General features: G+C 34.4%; 2 protein-coding genes across 5 annotated transcripts; both read right to left on the bottom strand.

Moving 5' to 3' along the window:
* Positions 1-593: 593 nt before the first annotated feature.
* LOC121986445 (protein WVD2-like 3) lies at positions 594-6,501 on the bottom strand. 4 transcript variants are annotated; one of them, XM_042540410.1, is made up of 7 exons: positions 6,144-6,501; positions 5,332-5,553; positions 5,131-5,202; positions 4,955-5,045; positions 4,807-4,878; positions 2,315-2,425; positions 594-1,094 (listed from the first exon to the last, which is right to left on the bottom strand). In XM_042540410.1, exons 1-7 carry the CDS (start codon positions 6,206-6,208, stop codon positions 795-797), a joined length of 933 nt encoding a protein of 310 aa, XP_042396344.1. In that variant the 5' UTR covers positions 6,209-6,501; the 3' UTR covers positions 594-794. The 4 variants fall into 4 exon arrangements, with proteins under 4 accessions (XP_042396344.1, XP_042396345.1, XP_042396341.1 ...); XM_042540411.1 differs by having other exon boundaries at positions 4,955-5,042; XM_042540407.1 differs by having other exon boundaries at positions 5,131-5,553.
* Positions 6,502-12,995: 6,494 nt separating this feature from the next.
* On the bottom strand, positions 12,996-18,263 carry LOC121986444 (stAR-related lipid transfer protein 7, mitochondrial-like). The gene is made up of 6 exons (XM_042540406.1): positions 17,692-18,263; positions 15,461-15,620; positions 15,090-15,266; positions 14,923-15,006; positions 13,836-13,917; positions 12,996-13,414 (listed from the first exon to the last, which is right to left on the bottom strand). Exons 1-6 carry the CDS (start codon positions 18,078-18,080, stop codon positions 13,149-13,151), a joined length of 1,158 nt encoding a protein of 385 aa, XP_042396340.1. The 5' UTR covers positions 18,081-18,263; the 3' UTR covers positions 12,996-13,148.
* Between the last annotated feature and the right edge of the window lie 146 nt (positions 18,264-18,409).

The raw sequence follows: 18,409 nt of genomic DNA, 5'->3' as shown, positions 1-18,409 counted from the left end.
ATAGTGATAATTTCAAATTAATATTGGTGCTAGTCTTTAATGACTAGCACCGACGTAATGCTGGTCTTTAACGTTGGTGTTAGTCTTTAATGACCAACACCAACGTAATGCTGGTCTTTAACATTGGTGTAAGTTTTTAAAGACCAACACTAATGTTGATTTGAAATCAACATCAGTCAACACCATGTTGGAAAGACCAACTTCCAAAGTAGTGTTCGCTGATGATGGTTTCAAACATATAGGAGAGAATGCAGAAAAGAAAAAATCGTTACACATAATCCATGTCTGCTATCACCCGTTGTTATACAAGATATATATATATATATATATATATATATATATAAAAAGATTGATCAGTCGCCGTTTATGCGCTAGTGCAAAATTAGTTCTCGATATACATAAAATGCACATTAGCCAAAAAAAAAAAACCAATGAAGATCCTATTACTTTGCCTTTGATCCACAAATTAAGTGAAAAGTGAAATTTATTGATTTATTAACGTTCATTAGCAAGTAATTCTGCATAATAACTGGTGAAGCTAACAATACATGTAATATTAGGCAGGGCAGCATTCAAATGATAAGATTGTGATGTAGAAATATCAAGAGTATTTTTCTGCATAATTTATGAGTTGCACCAAGAAGGATTGCTGGTAAAGTGATATGTTATACAGATCTGTTGATATACATACAGCATTATACATCTCAGGTCCACTTAACTTGCATTCTATGTTACCAGATCATCATCATTGTTCCGAGATTAAGGAGCAATTAGATATTTTTGAACAGAGAACTTCAAGGCTGCACAGTCATGATACCGTCTGCTGAAATTTCATCGGTGATGCTGGTGGCAGTGGTATACTCATCTTCATTAGGATGGGTTTCAGAATTCTCTATTGCGGATTCAGGAACTTCATTGCCTTCGATTGCATTTATGTCCTCAGGATTAATCTGAGATTTGCATGGAGCATCCTCATGACTGCCCAAACTCTGATGCCTTGGCCCACCATATATTCCACTGGAGTTATCTCTACTTGCGTCACTGCAGCTCTTCCTCCGACCAAGCTTAGGAGATTTAGCTCGTGTTGGAGGAGCCTTTTAGTTCGAAGAAAATTGGTCAATTTAAGAGAAGATTCACAAGTATTTCACCTAAGCTGTGTAGTGAAATTGAGGCAGAAAACTTCAATAACATGAGGCATAACCCAAATCAACGTGATGGAAGGACCAATCACATTCTCTTTAATGCATAGGTAGATCAGTTGTGGAAAAGTGAAATCTACATGAAATGCATGCCTCCAAATATGATTGATGGTAAATCATGAAGATTTGTGATATTAGTAATTAACCTTGCTAGCATACATGTATCCTTTGTTTTCTTTATGAAAAATCTCATAAGACTAGTCAGTCACAGGGTGCTCTTGCATGGCTGGAGAAAATATAGTTCTTCTTGAGGCCAAAAACGAATTGATACACTGAAAGTTTCCATCTGCAGGGAAACTCCAATCGATATTCCATTTTGTGGGAAACTCAATTCAGGCCAATTTAAACCTGGTTAGGCAAGAAGCTATTTTCAATGAAAGTTAATTTTGAGGTTTCTGGAAACTCTAATGTAGCATTTTTTATGAACTAGTAAATAGGGCTGTGAATATTAAAATATTTCTTTAGATTTGCATTCTTGTTGTACGATTATTTCCAACTTAGAGTATCTCAAAGAGAATGCCATGCAGCCGGCGTGAGACATACTACACGAATGGCCATGAACATCCACTTGGGATGTGACAAGGTAAATATATGAGCATTGCAGGTGCCAAACCAAGTCCGCATAGAGCTAGAAAATTGAGTACTACATTTTGATGAAATCAAATGCAGGGGCACATCAAAGATATGTGAAATATGAATGACTATTGCTGCATATTGCCAATCAACAAATTGTGTTAGTCTCAACTATTTAGATGGCCTAGATAGGCAGTATACATTGAATCCTGAACAAAATTATTATATAAATAAAGTTATTTTTTATTATATTAATCATAGTTTTTATGTTGCATATTGGCTATTTAATCCAAAAAATGTTAGGCAAGATACACCTACCTAGCCAGCAAGTTTTACCAATGAGCTTGAACCTCAAACGGAGGACAATTAGGCAAAAGGAACAAAAATACACAATCAAATTGACTGATAGCAACCGCAACAAATAATCCTGCAGAGATTGCATTAGTTTATCCAGAATTTCTAACAAATAAAATAAACCAAGTGTATCAAGTGAAAGCATTTTTATTTTTCTACTATCTAAACGCGTGAATTTTAGCTAGTACCTTCTTCAGTTCGACCTTAGGAGGAGGGCCTTCATGGTAGAAGCTAGGCATTGGTGTCGCTTTGAAATTCAAGCGCTTTCTTATCTCCTTCAGAGTTGCCTCTTCCTCTTCCTAAAAAAATAGAAAGTGAGACAAAGAACATTTCAATGCAAGTATATTAAACAATGAATTGTTGGGATAAATATATTATAAGCAGAATTTATTGGGATCCTCTAGAATGCTACAAGCAGTACATACAATTTCAAACCAGAAAGGAACAAGAATCAAGAATCTTTATAATGATAAAAAAAAATCTCAGTTATCATCTCAATTTGCATATTGGCGACATATATCTACCAGAAAATTTTGGAATGCAGATAAAATATAAATGACTACATAATATGCAGATAAGAAAACTATACTCCCTAAGGCCAATTTCATATTTCCAAACCTTTTCAACAAATAGAGGACCACCAATCAGTTTCAAGTTCATGTTATGTTAGCACATGCAAGTTTAGACATGAAAGTATCAAGAATAGCAAACTGCATCGACAATTATGCAAACTATATTGCTAGTAACATCCTTATTGTTTGTGGCACCTCGTGCCAATTATATGCAACAAATACAGGGATTTCAAAGTGAAAAATTCCACATGCCGACCAATATGCAACATGGAATTGGAAGATCAATGAGACATCCCAACAGGTGCTTATTCCAATTTTTGACAATAGTGATTTCATATGGTATATATAAAGGTTGTAATGTCAAACTTCTCAAACCTAACTTCACTTCTAAGTAGTGATTCCAAGCTAATAACATCCTTTTTGATTAACTTAGAAACTCATTAGACTGATACAACACAAATTTATGGGATGATAGCAGATTGAATGGTTGAATTCCAACATATTGCATGACATATCAGTTAGGGATGCCAATTTGACAACTCTGATGAGAACCAACACGAATTCAACCCTAAACCATGCATCATGACAAAGATGGGAAGGAAAGATGGGAAGGAGAAGATGTAAAAATCTAAGTTCTGCCATCTCTGTTTTGCCCCACATGATATTAAGTGTACATATACTTCTCCACCCATCCATCATGCCTCATAAGGTGGGGATGAGAAAAAAGACTATCAAGAATTCATAACTGCCCGATCTTAACCCTATCTCTGTCCATTATACCAAATCCTAACCATTCAATATTATTGGGTAAATAATTGAAAGAATAAAAATGTGGCATATAAAACACTAAATCAGCAACAAATCAAATGCTCAAAAAATTGATTGATGGTCAGCCCAACAAAAACACCAGGTAACAGCTAGTTAATAATGACAACTTTGATCTAAACCATCAAAATGCTTATAGATAAAGGAAGATATCTAAAATTCTGTATCCTCAAACTTCTGCTACTATAAATTTCAATCTTGAATGGACAAGCACTTGATTCTCATCTCTCTTATGCCAAAATTATGACTTTTCCTTTGCCAACTTTCAGACAATTTATCTATTCAACCATCCTGTTTATACCAGCATGATCTGTTTTAAGCATGCAAATGATTTTTTAGTTAGAAATTACTAGCACATAATAGCATCCTGGTTTAAGATTTTGAAGCAGTACATTTGGTCTCCAGTCAATATTTTTCTTTTTTTATAATAAAAAAATGCAATTACACTAACGTTTGATAAACGAAAGTAAACCTGACCAAAAACTTATCAGTTCGAGTCAGTTTGATGTGGGTTAAACTGAATAAATATAAATTTGTTTATTTAGTTAATTATCTTATTTTTTTAAATTGAACAAGAATAAAAAGTTACATTAGTCCCGATTCTTTGGGGGCAACTAGATGGGTCTTATCCTCTGGTATACTCTAATTTTATTACCTCAGCCTCCCTATGTCCCCCTCATCACTACTTTAATCAATATATCTAGAATTAGTGTTTGTCTTTGAATATATTACTGTCACCAAGATCTACTTTTGCTTATTATCTATTGGAGTTGCATTTAATTGATCCAAAGTAATTGTATAAACATATTACTAGTATATTGATTTTTGTTAATAAAAGGGCAACCCGGTGCACGAAGCTCCCGCCATGCGGGGTCCCAGGGAAGGATCGATTGTATGCAGTCTTACCCTACTTTTTGCAAGAGGTTGTTTCCAAGATTCAAACCCGCGACCTTTTAGTCACAAAGCAACAACTTTACCGTTGCACCAAGGCTCCCCTTCTATATTGATTTCTTTTAATAAAACTAATATAAAAAATACTAATCTACAAATTTATTGTATATATTTTTCAGACTGAATAAAACCAAACTAATCTATGAAGAATTCAAATGGCAAGCAATTAATTTACTTTGGCAGGTGCAAGACAACTTTTAAGATCTGAAATCCTATTTACTAGATGTTTTCATACGACTTTTCATAGCTTACCAAAATGCTCCAAAATTGAATAAAAGATAAGTCCAATTGCGCCATTACCATCAGAGACTAAAACAGAAGAAAAAACACACCTTGGCCCTAGCTTCATGTTGGAGTTTCTCTGCTTCAAGAGCCTGTTGTTTCTCTTCTAACTTTGAGTAGAACTATTATGGAAGAAAAATAAATGATAAAACCAATTTTTAAATGAATGTAATCTCCAACAATACAAAAGAAAAATACCTCTTTTCGTTTTTCTGCACGTTCAATACATCTGAAGGTAGGGGCAATTGCAACTGTTCTAACTTTCGAATTTTTTACAGATGCCGTGCTACTATAAGCAGTTCAGGAAATGTAAACAAGTGTTTTTCCTAAAGAAGGCAAAGGAAGTTCAAGAAACAAAAGTTGGCAAAGGATACAATGAATCAACGGAGCAAGAATCGTCTTCATCTGGGTGCATGATATTATCAGCATTTGGATCTTTTTCTCCACTGATTGCCGTTTCAGGAACAAAAACACGATGTTCACCAGAAGCACGTTTTTCAGTTGCAAGTGAGAATGGTTGGGGAATAGTGTAGTTAGATATCACAGTCACATTAGCAGAATGTGATGATGCTGACCTTTTATTCAGTGATTTCTGGTCGACATGTTTCTTTCCTGTGCTGTTATGATCCAAATCCAAATTTCCAATTCCAGGTGTGTTATTCACATGATAATTTGCATCCAGATTGTTATCTGATTCAACATCTAAAGTCTCGTGAGGATTAGCATGACTGGTTTTGCCCATAAAGGAATCCGTTTCTTCAACCACTGAACTCTCTTCAAATTCCTTGCCCATTGGACTGCAAAAGGTGAGCAATACATAGGGCACTCGTGCAAATGAGAAGATACACAAACAGGAATTAGATGATTTTAGAACATACTAATACAAAAACAAAGTAAACATAAAATACAATGTCAACTGACTAAATAACAACGAAAGAATAAGTTCATAGGTTATGAATCTGAAAGTGCTTCCAAACAAGGATTATATTCTGGAGCTAAGGATGATAAATTTATTTTTTTTTTAAAAAAACCCTTGAATTTGTATGAAGTGGAACCAGATGTCTGTTCCAGCTATAAGCATTTAAGTTATTAGGTATAGTGCGCATGCTTGAAATCTCAGAGTATAAACAGTCTCTCTTGTGACATGCAAAGTATTCAAAGGCATCATTTTTATCCCAAACGTCCAGTTCGCAGCCAAACGAGAGGCAGACAATTCCAAATAGAAAGTAGCAACAGCATAACATCCCATCAAGCGCCAAAGATCTCAAATGCCAAACACAGATCCGACACCATAATGGCCTAATCTAATCCTCCCATTATTCAATAGTATCAGATCAGCAGTTAAGATTGGGTGAAGCAGAATCAGAAATCGACAGAAAGCACTTACAAATCACTCTGCAAGCACCGATTCCAGGGATCGAGGAGGTTTCCCCTTGGTTCCGCCTCTCTCATTCGACACTCGCGGGAGCGGCAATGAGACGCCCTTTTATCGTAATCTCCGGGTTTAACGCCGTCACCTAACGGAGCGGTGACGAGATCCTTTTCGCTAGCTGTCGCCTCCGAGCTCGGATCGGAAGTCCAACGCTTGGATCGCTTTAGTTTATCGGTACCAGAGAATGGTCACTGGCCTCTACCGGCCGGTGACGGTATCACCGCGACGAAACCGCGAGGTCGCACGACGCGAACCGAATCGGTTTCGGCTATTTTGACGCGCCATCTACCGTTTGTTTCGCAACGGCCACGGCCTTGTCGACAGCGAGTCTTCCAATTTTAAGGATTTAAACTTTTTTTTTTTTAGTTATCGACAAATTTTAAAGTATTTTTTTCTATTTTAAGTTATCGACGAATTTTATTTATACAACAAGTCTTCTAATTTTAAGGATTTAAACTAATTTAATTTCTTTTTTAAATTATCCACAAATTTTATTTAGAGGTAGCCAGCTGGCTGGTTATTCATTAATTATGCAACATTTTCACAGGTTGATGAAGTTAATCTTGCATTTTATCAGGCAACATATCGCATTTCAGCTAATAAAGTTTATTGTAAAATCCAAATAATTAATTTTTAAATAATAAAAAATAAAAATAATAATATTGAAAACGCATGCTGAAGTGTGCACAGATCTCTTGAACCATTTTTTTTGGTACAGATAATGTGTCACTTGTATATGCGATCGGATCGTGATCGTGATTCGGTCATAAATTGTTGTGATCTCTTTTTGGGTTCACCGTCCCCATCAGGTTATAGTTTTTATTCGGAGTGGGGTGACCGGAGGCCATCTAGAGACCTCCGGTAGTGGATAAGTGGTCAGGTTACTGGACGTTGAGCGAGGGTGTCCTCTGAGCGGCCTCTAGTCGCCCGCTCCGAACAAAAACTATAATCTGGTAGGCACAGTAAACCCAGAAAGGGATTGCAAATTTATAGCCGGATCATGACCACGATCCGATTCCAAATATGTGTGACACGTTCCCTAAATCACAAAAAAATGATCTAGGAGATTCGTCTCTGCTGAAGTTATTTATAGTATTGATTCTTTTATGGAAATTAAATTAACATTATATTACTGAAATTTATTATTAGCCTTAGCTTGAATTGGATATTCATTATGAATATATTACATGAATATGACATCCATGCATAAATTTATGATAGATGAAATATTGTCCTCTCGGATGGATCTAGTGGCTAGTAGCGCATGAAGTGTTATCATCATGAGGTCTGAGGTTTGAATCTTGATAAATCTGAAGTAAATACCTTCCTTATGTGCTAGTCACTATTCTAAAAGCTAGTAGTCGTCCGTGATTTACCTCTTCCATGTTGGTCCTGGGACGGATTGGTAAGAGCGCTGAGGGCAAGCGTATTCGTCTTTTTACCACCATGATAGACGAAACACTCTCTTATGTGTTAGTCACTATTTCAAAGACTAATAGTCGTCCATGATTTATCTCATCCGTGTTCCTCCTGAGACGGATTAATGAGAGCAAACGTATTTACTTTTTTACCATACGTTTACTTTTTTACCACAATGATAGACGACTCCGGTAATTTTATAGCAGACTAAGCTATAATTTGGATACTTTGAGGTATAATCTGTTCGATAATTATATATCGAAAATTTGATGTATAAATTAAGTTGACGTTTAGTTTGTTAGATAATTAAACATCCCATCTATAATTTGTTCGATAATTTAAGGTATAAATTCGAAACCCCTTAAATTTGGATACAAGAGCTTTAACAATTTGGATGTGGATACAAACCCCTAAATTTTTAAATTTTTTGTTGAGATTTTTGGATTTTTATTGACTGCTAGCTTATGAAGTTGTATGGAGTTTCAATCATTTTTCAATCACAATGGACGCTTAAATATTAATGGTGATGAGTTATGTTCAAAATTTATGATCGTGAGATATTATTTAACAAATGAAAAAAGAACAATTGATATACTATAATGTTTGGTAAATTATGCAGATTTAATAAATATTTTTTATCACTAAAACAACTAGACAAGTAGCATTTATGTAATTATTTCAAATACTTTTTCAACTTTTTATTGATCCAATATATTATTTTTAGTTTATTTATGTATTTAGTGTATTTGTTATTTGTAAATTAAACTTTATAGTTATTTACCGTAACAAAAAAATCCACTTTTTATTATTTACTTCAGGCTCTATCAAACACAAGTACTGATAGATCGAGTGGAATGGCTAGAAGAGGATGATTAGCTATGCAATAATAGTTAAATCTTTCTCTTGATTACTTACTAGCAATGATGCACTAATTATGCGTAAGGATAAGCATAAATAGAAGGTAGATACTCGAATGATTTATGTTGATGCAGCCAGTATTAATAATCAAACTCAAATTTTTGCAAAATGATAAAATATTAAAATTAGATTATATGTGATATAATGTATTTACCAAGCATGCAGAGAAAGACTTGATGAGTCTAGAAGACCTGGTATCAGGCTGAAAACTAGCTAGATCAAGAGGACTTAATAATTGATAGGAAACCCAGATAGGTCAAGAGAATACCTGATATATTACAGGAAGTCAGTTGAGTCTGTAAGACTTAACAACTTGTTGAAATCTAGATAGAGCATCTGACAAGAAGACCTGGAGGGTTAGACAATAAGTCAAGTAATTCTATAATTGTAAGTAAGGTTAATCACTGGAGAAGAGAGATCTAGTGAGGAAGAGTTTTAGTGGGACTGTAGACACTAGTCCAACTTAGATTCATTTTGGAAATTCAAGTTGAGACTAAAACTAAATCATGATCTTGATAAAATATGATTTAATTCATAAATTAATTTTTGCATCTATGCTAACTTTATTTTGCATGTAATTTGGTTAATTTGGACTAATGTGTTTTTGTAGAAGTTTAAAACAAAGTTGAGTTTGGATGAACAGTGCTCGAGACGGCTCAACTGATTGGAGGCAAAGGTACCCTAGACGGATGGAGGCGCCTCCGCATAGATAAACTTTACGGATAAAGTTTCAACCGTTGAAGGTGTTTTGGGCTAGTTGGAGGCGCCTCAGGCGACAATGGAGGTGCCCTCAAATAATTAGAGATTTAGAGGTGCCTCTAGAAGGATAAAGTCTGCAACGTTCAAATTGGATCAGCTCGAATAGAGGTGTCCTAGGTCATTAGAGGCACCTCCAATGCAATTTAAGTCCACGGCCAGCTCTTTCAACACAACTCCTACACAAGCATTCTAGCTCTTTCTGCTGCACTGTCTCTCTAATACTATACCGCTAGAACTCTACTATGCCCAACTACAACAAACACACAAACATCGAGATTTGATCCTCAGCTACATTTTTGTGTCAGTAAAATCATTGTTTTATAATTAAGTTAATTTTCAATTATTCTTGCATAGGATAGTGTAGCATGTTACAATTTCTTTATTTGTAACTGAGATTCGAGTTTTAGGAGATTGCTTAGTCGATATAGTTCAAGAGATCATGGGCTTTGGAGTATGAGTCATCAAAAGTTCCGAACTAAGTAAAATCAATTTGCGTACTCTCATTGTTTTTCTTGTAATCATTTTTCATTATTTCCTCTGCGTACTCGTGTTTTCGAAAAGGTTTTAAAAATCGAAAAAGAAAAAGTTTTAAAAACGATATTCACCACCCCCTCTTTCTCTCTTGTTCTTTTCGATTTTTCAATTACTTGATTACAACCTAGGTGGTTGTTAATTTAAAGTAATTAGAAGTATTATCAATCATCTTCTTTGATAAGGTTAAGGGTCAGAGGCAGGGTAATTCCTTACAAGATTTGAAAACACCAGTAATTAAAATAATGATTACTGAATTGAAAATAAATGTGGTATATCCCATAACGGGCTCTAGGACATTATTTATAGTCTACTGGTCGAAAAGTGATCATTGCTAATATGGCACATTTGAGGTGTCACAGGTGGGCTCAGCTGGACTTAACAGCTTATCTCTACGGCAACAGTCCCAACTCTTCGAAGGCGCCTTGAGTAATCGAATGCGCCTCAAACCCCGCAGCTGTCATCCGCGACAATAGCTCCTCTCTGCATGTGAGGCACCTGAGATCCATCTAAGGCGCCTTAGCTCCATCATCCGAGGCGTCTGGAATCAACTGAGACGCCTCGAGTCTTCAAATCATCAAGGCATATTCGATCAATTGGAGGCACCTAGATTAATGATCAACTTCTGAGTTGAGCATTCGCTTCTTCGTGCGCCTAGGTGATGGTCCAGCCGTCCGAAGTTAAGCTCACCTAAATTCAACTTTGACCTTCTTCCTCGAACAGAACTCCTCATCTCTCGGATGCGCCTTGCGTGTCCTTCTTGCTCCACTAGAATACATCGAACCCATCGACTCACTTCTCATGTTATCCTTTTCACTCACTGTCTCTTTCGCTCGACTCCTTATATTTTTCTAAATTTTTATATACTTAAACATAAGATATTAAATCCGTAAGACCTAACTTTTACACCAACAGGTAGGCGCGACTCTGCCTAGTGTCCTACCTTTGTATATTTAATTTATTAATTTGCACTTTGCAGAAACCAAATTCACATGACGGGTATGCGCGAGGAGGATGCGGCAAAGGAAAGTGCAGTCTGACGGTGGTGGCACGAGGCGACTAGGCCGGTAGCGTGAAGCCACCAATATAATTGTTTTATAAAACATAATAACTTTTTTTATCTAAATTTATTTTAAGTTTCGTCTTAATTATTTTTTAGATATCATATTGCATTAAAATAAAATGAATTAATAATTCGGTAATAAATTCACCTCTAATTTATATAAATGTAAAATAATTTTTTTCTAAAAAATCCATTTTTAAAGCCGTGTTTTTTTTATAGTGGCCGATTAAATTTTATTTGATATAAATTTATCAACTAAATTTTTTATCGATAATTTTATCAAATTTTATTATAAAATTTCAAAAATTAAAATATGACATCGCATTAAAATTTTACTGATAAGATTTATGCCAAATGAATTTTTGATGACATTTAAAATTTTATAGCGATCAATTTAATATAATTATAGTTAAATTTTGGCCAAAAAATTAGATTTTATTTATTAAATTTATAGACCAACTGTGCTCTATTAATTTTACCGTCAAAATGAATTTTAGATGATATTTTTATATTTTGTCCCGGTCAAGATTAATTTTGATGTGTAAAAAAATTAAAAATATAGGCCAATTTTATTTTGACAAATAAATAATAATAATTACTCACCAAAATTTGATTGGCATGTTTCAATATTTTACTAGTCAAAATCAATTTCACGAGCCATAAAATAAAAAATATCAATCAAAATTTATTCTAACCGATAAATAATTATAATTATCGATCAAAATATAATCGAATGGTATTTTATTTAATATTTTAAACATAAAAAATCTCTTTTACATGTCAAACTTTAAAAGTATTTTTTTTATTAAAAAATACTAATGACTTATAAATATCTTTTAAAAATAAAATTATCACTAAATAATAACATTACCGATCAAACTAGCTCCTTATTTATTTAATATTTTACTTGTCAAAATCAATTTTACTAGTCAAAAAATTTAAAATATCAATCAAAATTTATTTTAACCAATAAATAATTATAATTATTGACCAAAATATAATTGAAGGGTATTTTTTTAATATTTTAAACATAAAAAGCCCTTTCACATGTAGGTAAAGTACCTGATTTTAAAAATCTGAATTATTTGAGTCTTTAAAAATTCGAATTGTTTGGATCTTCGAATATCACCCTTATGGCTTCCCTATAAAAAAAATTAATTTAATTTAATATTATACTTATACTTATCTTAGTAAAAAAACTAAGAAAAGTATATTTTTTAACATTGTCGACTTAAAATATTTATAGAAGTTTCTTTGATCGTAGTGTTGTCAATTCTAAGATGTAAAACTAAAGACAACTATATTTTTTTATATAAAAGAACTAGAGAAAATTAATGATGAGAAAAATTCATAATAATATGTCGCAGCTGAGTTTAGAACTCTAGATCATTGATTGTTTCGCTTGTGGAATTACTAATAAACCTTAAAATTATTTTTAGTGTGAATAGAACAAAGGATATTAACGTAAATTCATTTTAGACTTCACCAAAGTTAATTAATAAAGGAGAGAGATTTTTAATAAAATAATAAGATGATCAATAGATATTTTTAATTTATCAATAAATAGATCAAATTTTAATCAATAAAATATTTAAAAACTTCTTTAAAAATTAAAAATTAATATTATTAATCAAATCCAACTTAAATTATTAAAAAAACTAAAATTATCACTAAATAATAATAATTACCAATCATATTTTTTTTAATATTTTACTTGTCTAAATGAATTTAGTAGTTAGTAAAAGAATTAAAAATATCAATCAAAATTTATTTTAACCAATAAATAATTTATGATTATCAACCAAAACACAGTTGGTCGGTATTTTTGAATATTTTAAATATAAAAATCCCACTCACATGCCAAACTTTAAAAGTATTTTTTATGAAAAAATACTAATGAGTAATAAGTAGGACCAATAAAAAGTCTTATTGATCTTGATACCATATCCATATACGATGGAATTATGATATCGGCAAGAATCATACAGGATGATGCCTAATATACCAAAAAAACTGAGATGAGCAGCTCATCCTTTAATTACATGTCCTCATCCAAAACAGGAATTCAGGTTCTCCATCATGAAAGAATCTGATCAGGCTCATTTTTTTGCGAGTCGCCCTGCAGCTCCTCCGACTAAGAGGGCTTTCCCGATATGACCAGCATGAAGACCGCAAACCACAGCAACTCCGCCGATCACCACCCATTTCCAGTCGATTCCTCGATGCTCCTTGTTACTGACAATGCTATCGGCTGTTTTAGAAGTAGAGGTCTAGGACTCCGGGTCGAGTTGAGTGATGGTTCCGTTGTCGAAGAACTTAGTGGTGATCTGTGCCATGAGTGCGCATCTAGATAGCGAAGCTTCTGTTTTTCTCATCAGTTGATATGCTCTCAGACCAGCATGCAGTTTCTTAACAGCTCCCCACATCCCATGTCGAACACCAACCTTGGCTACATCCTTTGGTATGCCCATATCTTCGTAGTGGATGAGAGTTACTTCACATGCAGATAACTGGCCATCTTGCTTGCGTGATTCCACTGTGTCCATAGAAAAAAGGAGGATTGAAAACCTTTCAAATGACACAATTTCCTATTATTAAGTACGAGGTGATTGAAACGAGAAAAAAAAAGAAGTTAAACAGCTATTTTTCAGACATTAACAGGGTTAGACTTTCGAATTTCATTTGAAAGGCAACAGAAGAGTGGAAATGGCTCCGGAAAAGAGAGTGCCCAAGTTAAATATCTAACTTCTTAAGGCTTAATCCTATGGTTTTTTGTTTATTGAAAGATGAGTAGGAGTCATCTGGAAGGAGTCAGGACTGGTGTTTCCTCTGAACTAAATATCACAAGATGAAAACTGGATCGGCTGATCTTTCTAATATTTAGTTGTGTTGTGGAAACTTTGGTAATAGTTCTGCAACTTCAGACGAATATAAGAAAAGTGGAAATAGGAAGTTACCGGCTCTGATGCGCCAACTCGAGAAGTACAGATCGACACGCCTGGGTTTCTCCTCCTTGGGTAACGCTGGGTATGGTATTCCCTGAGTATTGAATATCACAAAACAATCAAAATGTTTAAACTGTGAATAAGTGAGCCTTGCTGCAAGTTGCTTAAATCATTATTTAGGTTTTGCCCATGAGGGTGCACACTCAACCTTTTAGTCAATATTAAGGACTTTTAAATAGTCAGTGATCTTGCTATTCAAGCAAATTTAACCTCTAAGATCATAAAAGTAAATTTACCTTCCATTAAGAAATTAATTTTAGCACAGGTTTCAGGACAAGCTATATGAAAAATTATTGTTAAGAAAAGAGGAAACATTATAACTTAATTTTCCATAAAGATCACATCTACACTTTATATGATGAGAGTGTCGTAGGTTACTTATAAATGACAAAATAAAACAATAATGATACTCAAGAACAATTAGATGTAGCTCCAATAGATGATCAAATGAGAGGAAGTAGTTGAGATGATAAGAACATGTTCAAAGCCAACTAAGAGTGATAAAATTAAAAGTGTTGAACTAAAGTGAAAGGTGTAGAGGGAAAACAAAAGTGATATAGCTTTGCATAGAACTCAATGTGATGGAGTGACCAAAAATTCAAATAGAATAATAAATGTTTTAGTTGGATTGAGTATTACTTAACCCCTAACCCTTAGGGAGACTAAACAAAGCAGTAGTTAATATAATAATAAATATTTTAGTTGGACTGAGTATTACTAATGTCTATAAAGCTCAATGGAGGGGTAAAATATGTACATGATTCCAAATAATTGCGCAGACACGGTTTGAGGATAGCATATTTCTATCATCAATAAATTAGCTCTGATTCAAAACAAAAGATGGGTTATCAAGCAATGTGGAGCTTTCACGCATGGTTGATTCTACACAAAATTATTTCTATTAAAGGATTGTTAGGTATGAGAAACTAGATTTTACAATACTAGCCCAAATAGGTAACATATCATCTGTTTTTTGAGAGCTATAGACGAAATAGTATAAAGTCACCATCATAGGAAATGTAACGTAGATCATGTGTACCTTTGTCACACAGTAATAAGTTCCTCTAGACTCCCATATACGCCGAGCAATTATATATTCCCTATCATTGCAAAAAAATGGGAACTGCAAACAGCAACCACACGTCATCATTACTAAGATGTAATAGCCAAACAAAATCAACATTGATTTTTAACATTTTAAAAAACCTTTTTAATCCAGTGTATAATCATGGTTCCACTCTGATGGAATTCCTCCAATATTTTCAAGTATGCAAGCATTGAATCCCATTTTAACCGGAAATCATCATCCCAGAAAAAGTCTCTGACCAACTCAGGAGTTGCATCCTCAAATATTGTTCTACTGCGAAAAATTATAGGGCCCTCCTGTTCCAGACAAACAAAATTGTAAACAATTACCATACTTGAAATTTTCTTTCAGAGTCCATCAGAAAACTGCATTGCCTTTTCAGGCGAGTCAAAGGAATACTTCAAAGTTCAAATGATCAAAAACATCAAAAGCAATGAATCCTTCACAAAGGCGACATGTATAAGAGAAATTTTAGGAAATTAAGAATTACCTTTAGTTCTTGACGCCATGATTGGTAAAACATATTGGGTGTGGTGCGTTCCATCTGATTTTGCCAAGTTGCATCTCCAACATTACTATCTAGAATGTGTAATAGATGCTCCAAATCCTTTTCAGATACAATATCATGCTCATCCATTTCAATGCTAGAACTGGAGAAATTTAACAAGACAGTTTATTTTTTGCCTTCAGCTTATTGGTATTAGATCTGAAATTTTATGAAACATTCAATCTCATATCATTTAACGATAGTAAACAAGGAAATATTTTCTTGCAACGAACCAGAATGACCAATCCCCAACTATTTGCATAAACTTTCAGGTTAGATGTTTGAATTTTGGACGAAACATCTTAGTTGAACCAAGACAGAAAATAATAAGAACGAATGTTTTAGTAAGTTTCTTTACAGTCATTCAAAGCATACAATCTAACAAATCTATTACAGAACCAACCAAACATGAGTTTAACAGAAAAAACACTTCACTATGCAAGACACACGTGGATAAAAAAAATCTACTTATGATTAAAATTGACATAAAATGGACAAGTACTATGGTACAGTTAATGACAAGATTCTCCAATAGACATGCTGAATTCTTAGCAACATCAATTCTCTAATGTATAAGTACATGAGATACCAGACCCAAGAAATGAATACAAAACGACTTAAGTCTGAATGCCACAATTTAATAACTTATATAAGAAAGTTTTTCAACAGGCAACCACAAGTTTGGCAAAAAGAAACATATGATTTGCAAATAAACATCCAGTAAAATAGCAAAAGGCAGCTGTCATGGGGACTGTTTGAAATCCAGTCCGAATTTCAACATTCGATGATTCTCACATGAATTATTTTCCAAAATCAAATAACAACCAGACTATGTTGATGCTTTCTAATAATATTTTCTGAGTTCTTCTTGACATTGCACATTCCTTCATGATAACAATTGACAAGATCTTGGCCAATCATTTAGGATAAGCAGCATTGCTCCTTTTAATCCATTGAGTTATTAAAAGAGAAATTAATCCAGTCTTTTTATAATACTTTACAATAAAGTTTTTAATTAGTTACCCTCCATCATTCCTTGTAACTCTTACCCTTTTTAATTATGACCGTTTTCTGCCAAGATAGTTTTAGCTTGAACAGCACATATGTGTAGACCAATCTTGTTCCTAAACATTGCATAGTTAGAACAGCACATCTGTGTAAACCAATCTTGTTCTTAAACTTTGCACCTAGCCTAAAGATATGTGAAAACACTTCTTAACCTGTGTGTTAGAGAAGCTGTGATCACTATGACACAGAAGTAACAGGCTTTCTTACATGAGTCTTATTTTTATTATTTCCCACTAAACGATTCTGAATAAACTACAAAGATTATTTAGTTATTGACCAACATACTCAGTATGTCAGCAGAAAGCTTGTATACAATTGATGGTCGGCACATAATAAGTATTCACTGAGAATAATTTTTGAAATACCTTTAGATGTTTAAAGTGGCATAAGATTGAGATGATTGCAAAAATAAGGAACTTGATAAGCCATCTTAAGTAATTCTCCGTGTACATTTACATTCAATTTGGAATAAGATAATCATACCAGCAAGTGGATATGGTACAAAAAGAAAATAAATAATGTGGAGATGATCAACATAAGGATGAGTTTTGACTCCATAATGCTTTGTATCTTGGGTAATCATAATTCAACTACAAAAAGAGTCACCCTAATTACATTGGTGAGATTGCATATCTCCTTCTTAGACCTTATTTTTATTGAAGGGAGCCTCATATCTTCATGATCATGTTGATTCATCAGCACCCAACTACTAAAGCTGGTTCTTTTGATAATGTAAACATGTTTGCCTATGACCAAGAATCATATCCCAGAAAGTGTATAGACCCAGAAGCACCATAAGTTATAGAAAAAGAAAGTCATATATGAATGTTCCTGAGGACCGCTGAAGGTACAGCGCAGTCCAGTTTAGACCCCATATTCAAGGGACAACAAACAGGCTATGCCACCATCAATTTCTAACTTCATTATCAAATTAAGCAAAATCAGTATTTGAAAAAAAAAATACCATAAAAAAAAGGGCAACGCAAAGATTTGTTCATTCAATATCAGAGCAACAAGTGAAAGGGAAACATTGAAACGAATCGTCTATATTAAATTCTACCAGGCAATCAAGGGAAAAGGAGAAGCTAAATTCGCTTCATAGATACCTCAAACTGCCTCTATCTCTTTCAACCTCCGTTGCGCTTATCGAAACTAGCGTCCTCGAGCCCGTTTCCTCCGACGCCGGCAGCCCCTCGTTCTTCCCCTTGAAACTTGACCACAATTTCCTGCTAACGGAGAAAGCCGAGAGTGCGGTGACTGCAAGCCAAAGCCGTCGAGCGCCGAATCCCGGAGGGGCCGTCCAGATGAACCGAAACCTACTCCGGAGGCCAAGGTAGAGCAGCCCCGTCCACCGCGGCCGCCACGACCATCCGATCACTAGCCCGATCATGACCGCCACCCAGATCGGCACGGCGCAAAGCAGGACGTCGATCAGAGTTTCCACCAACGCCGGCTTCCTCATCCACGTCGTCAAATCCGCGTACCAATCCCCCATTTCTCGATCAAACAACCAACAAGATCACGGAAGAAGAAGAAGAAAAACGAATAAACAAAAGAAGGAGAAAAAGCGCCCTCAAAATATGATCGCTCTACATCGAATCCAAATAACGTCGAAGAACAAGAGCGAACAGAAGAACCCAAAAAAAGCGACGAAAAGGAAGCTCCTTTCTTGTTGTAGCCGTGGCGTTGCATCAATCGTCATTAAATCGAGCAAACGTTCTCGTACTCGAAAATATTTGCTCAAATCTTACCGGTATTTTCATTGGCTCTTAGCGGATAAGCTTGGGCAATTTCTCGGGTAATTATCTTTTATTTATGTTATCT

The sequence above is a fragment of the Zingiber officinale genome, chromosome 5B (assembly GCF_018446385.1).
Source record: "Zingiber officinale cultivar Zhangliang chromosome 5B, Zo_v1.1, whole genome shotgun sequence".
In the NCBI taxonomy this organism is placed as follows: domain Eukaryota; kingdom Viridiplantae; phylum Streptophyta; class Magnoliopsida; order Zingiberales; family Zingiberaceae; genus Zingiber; species Zingiber officinale.
The sequence above is the reverse complement of the archived record's forward strand: the minus strand, read 5'-3'. Positions and strand labels throughout refer to the sequence as shown.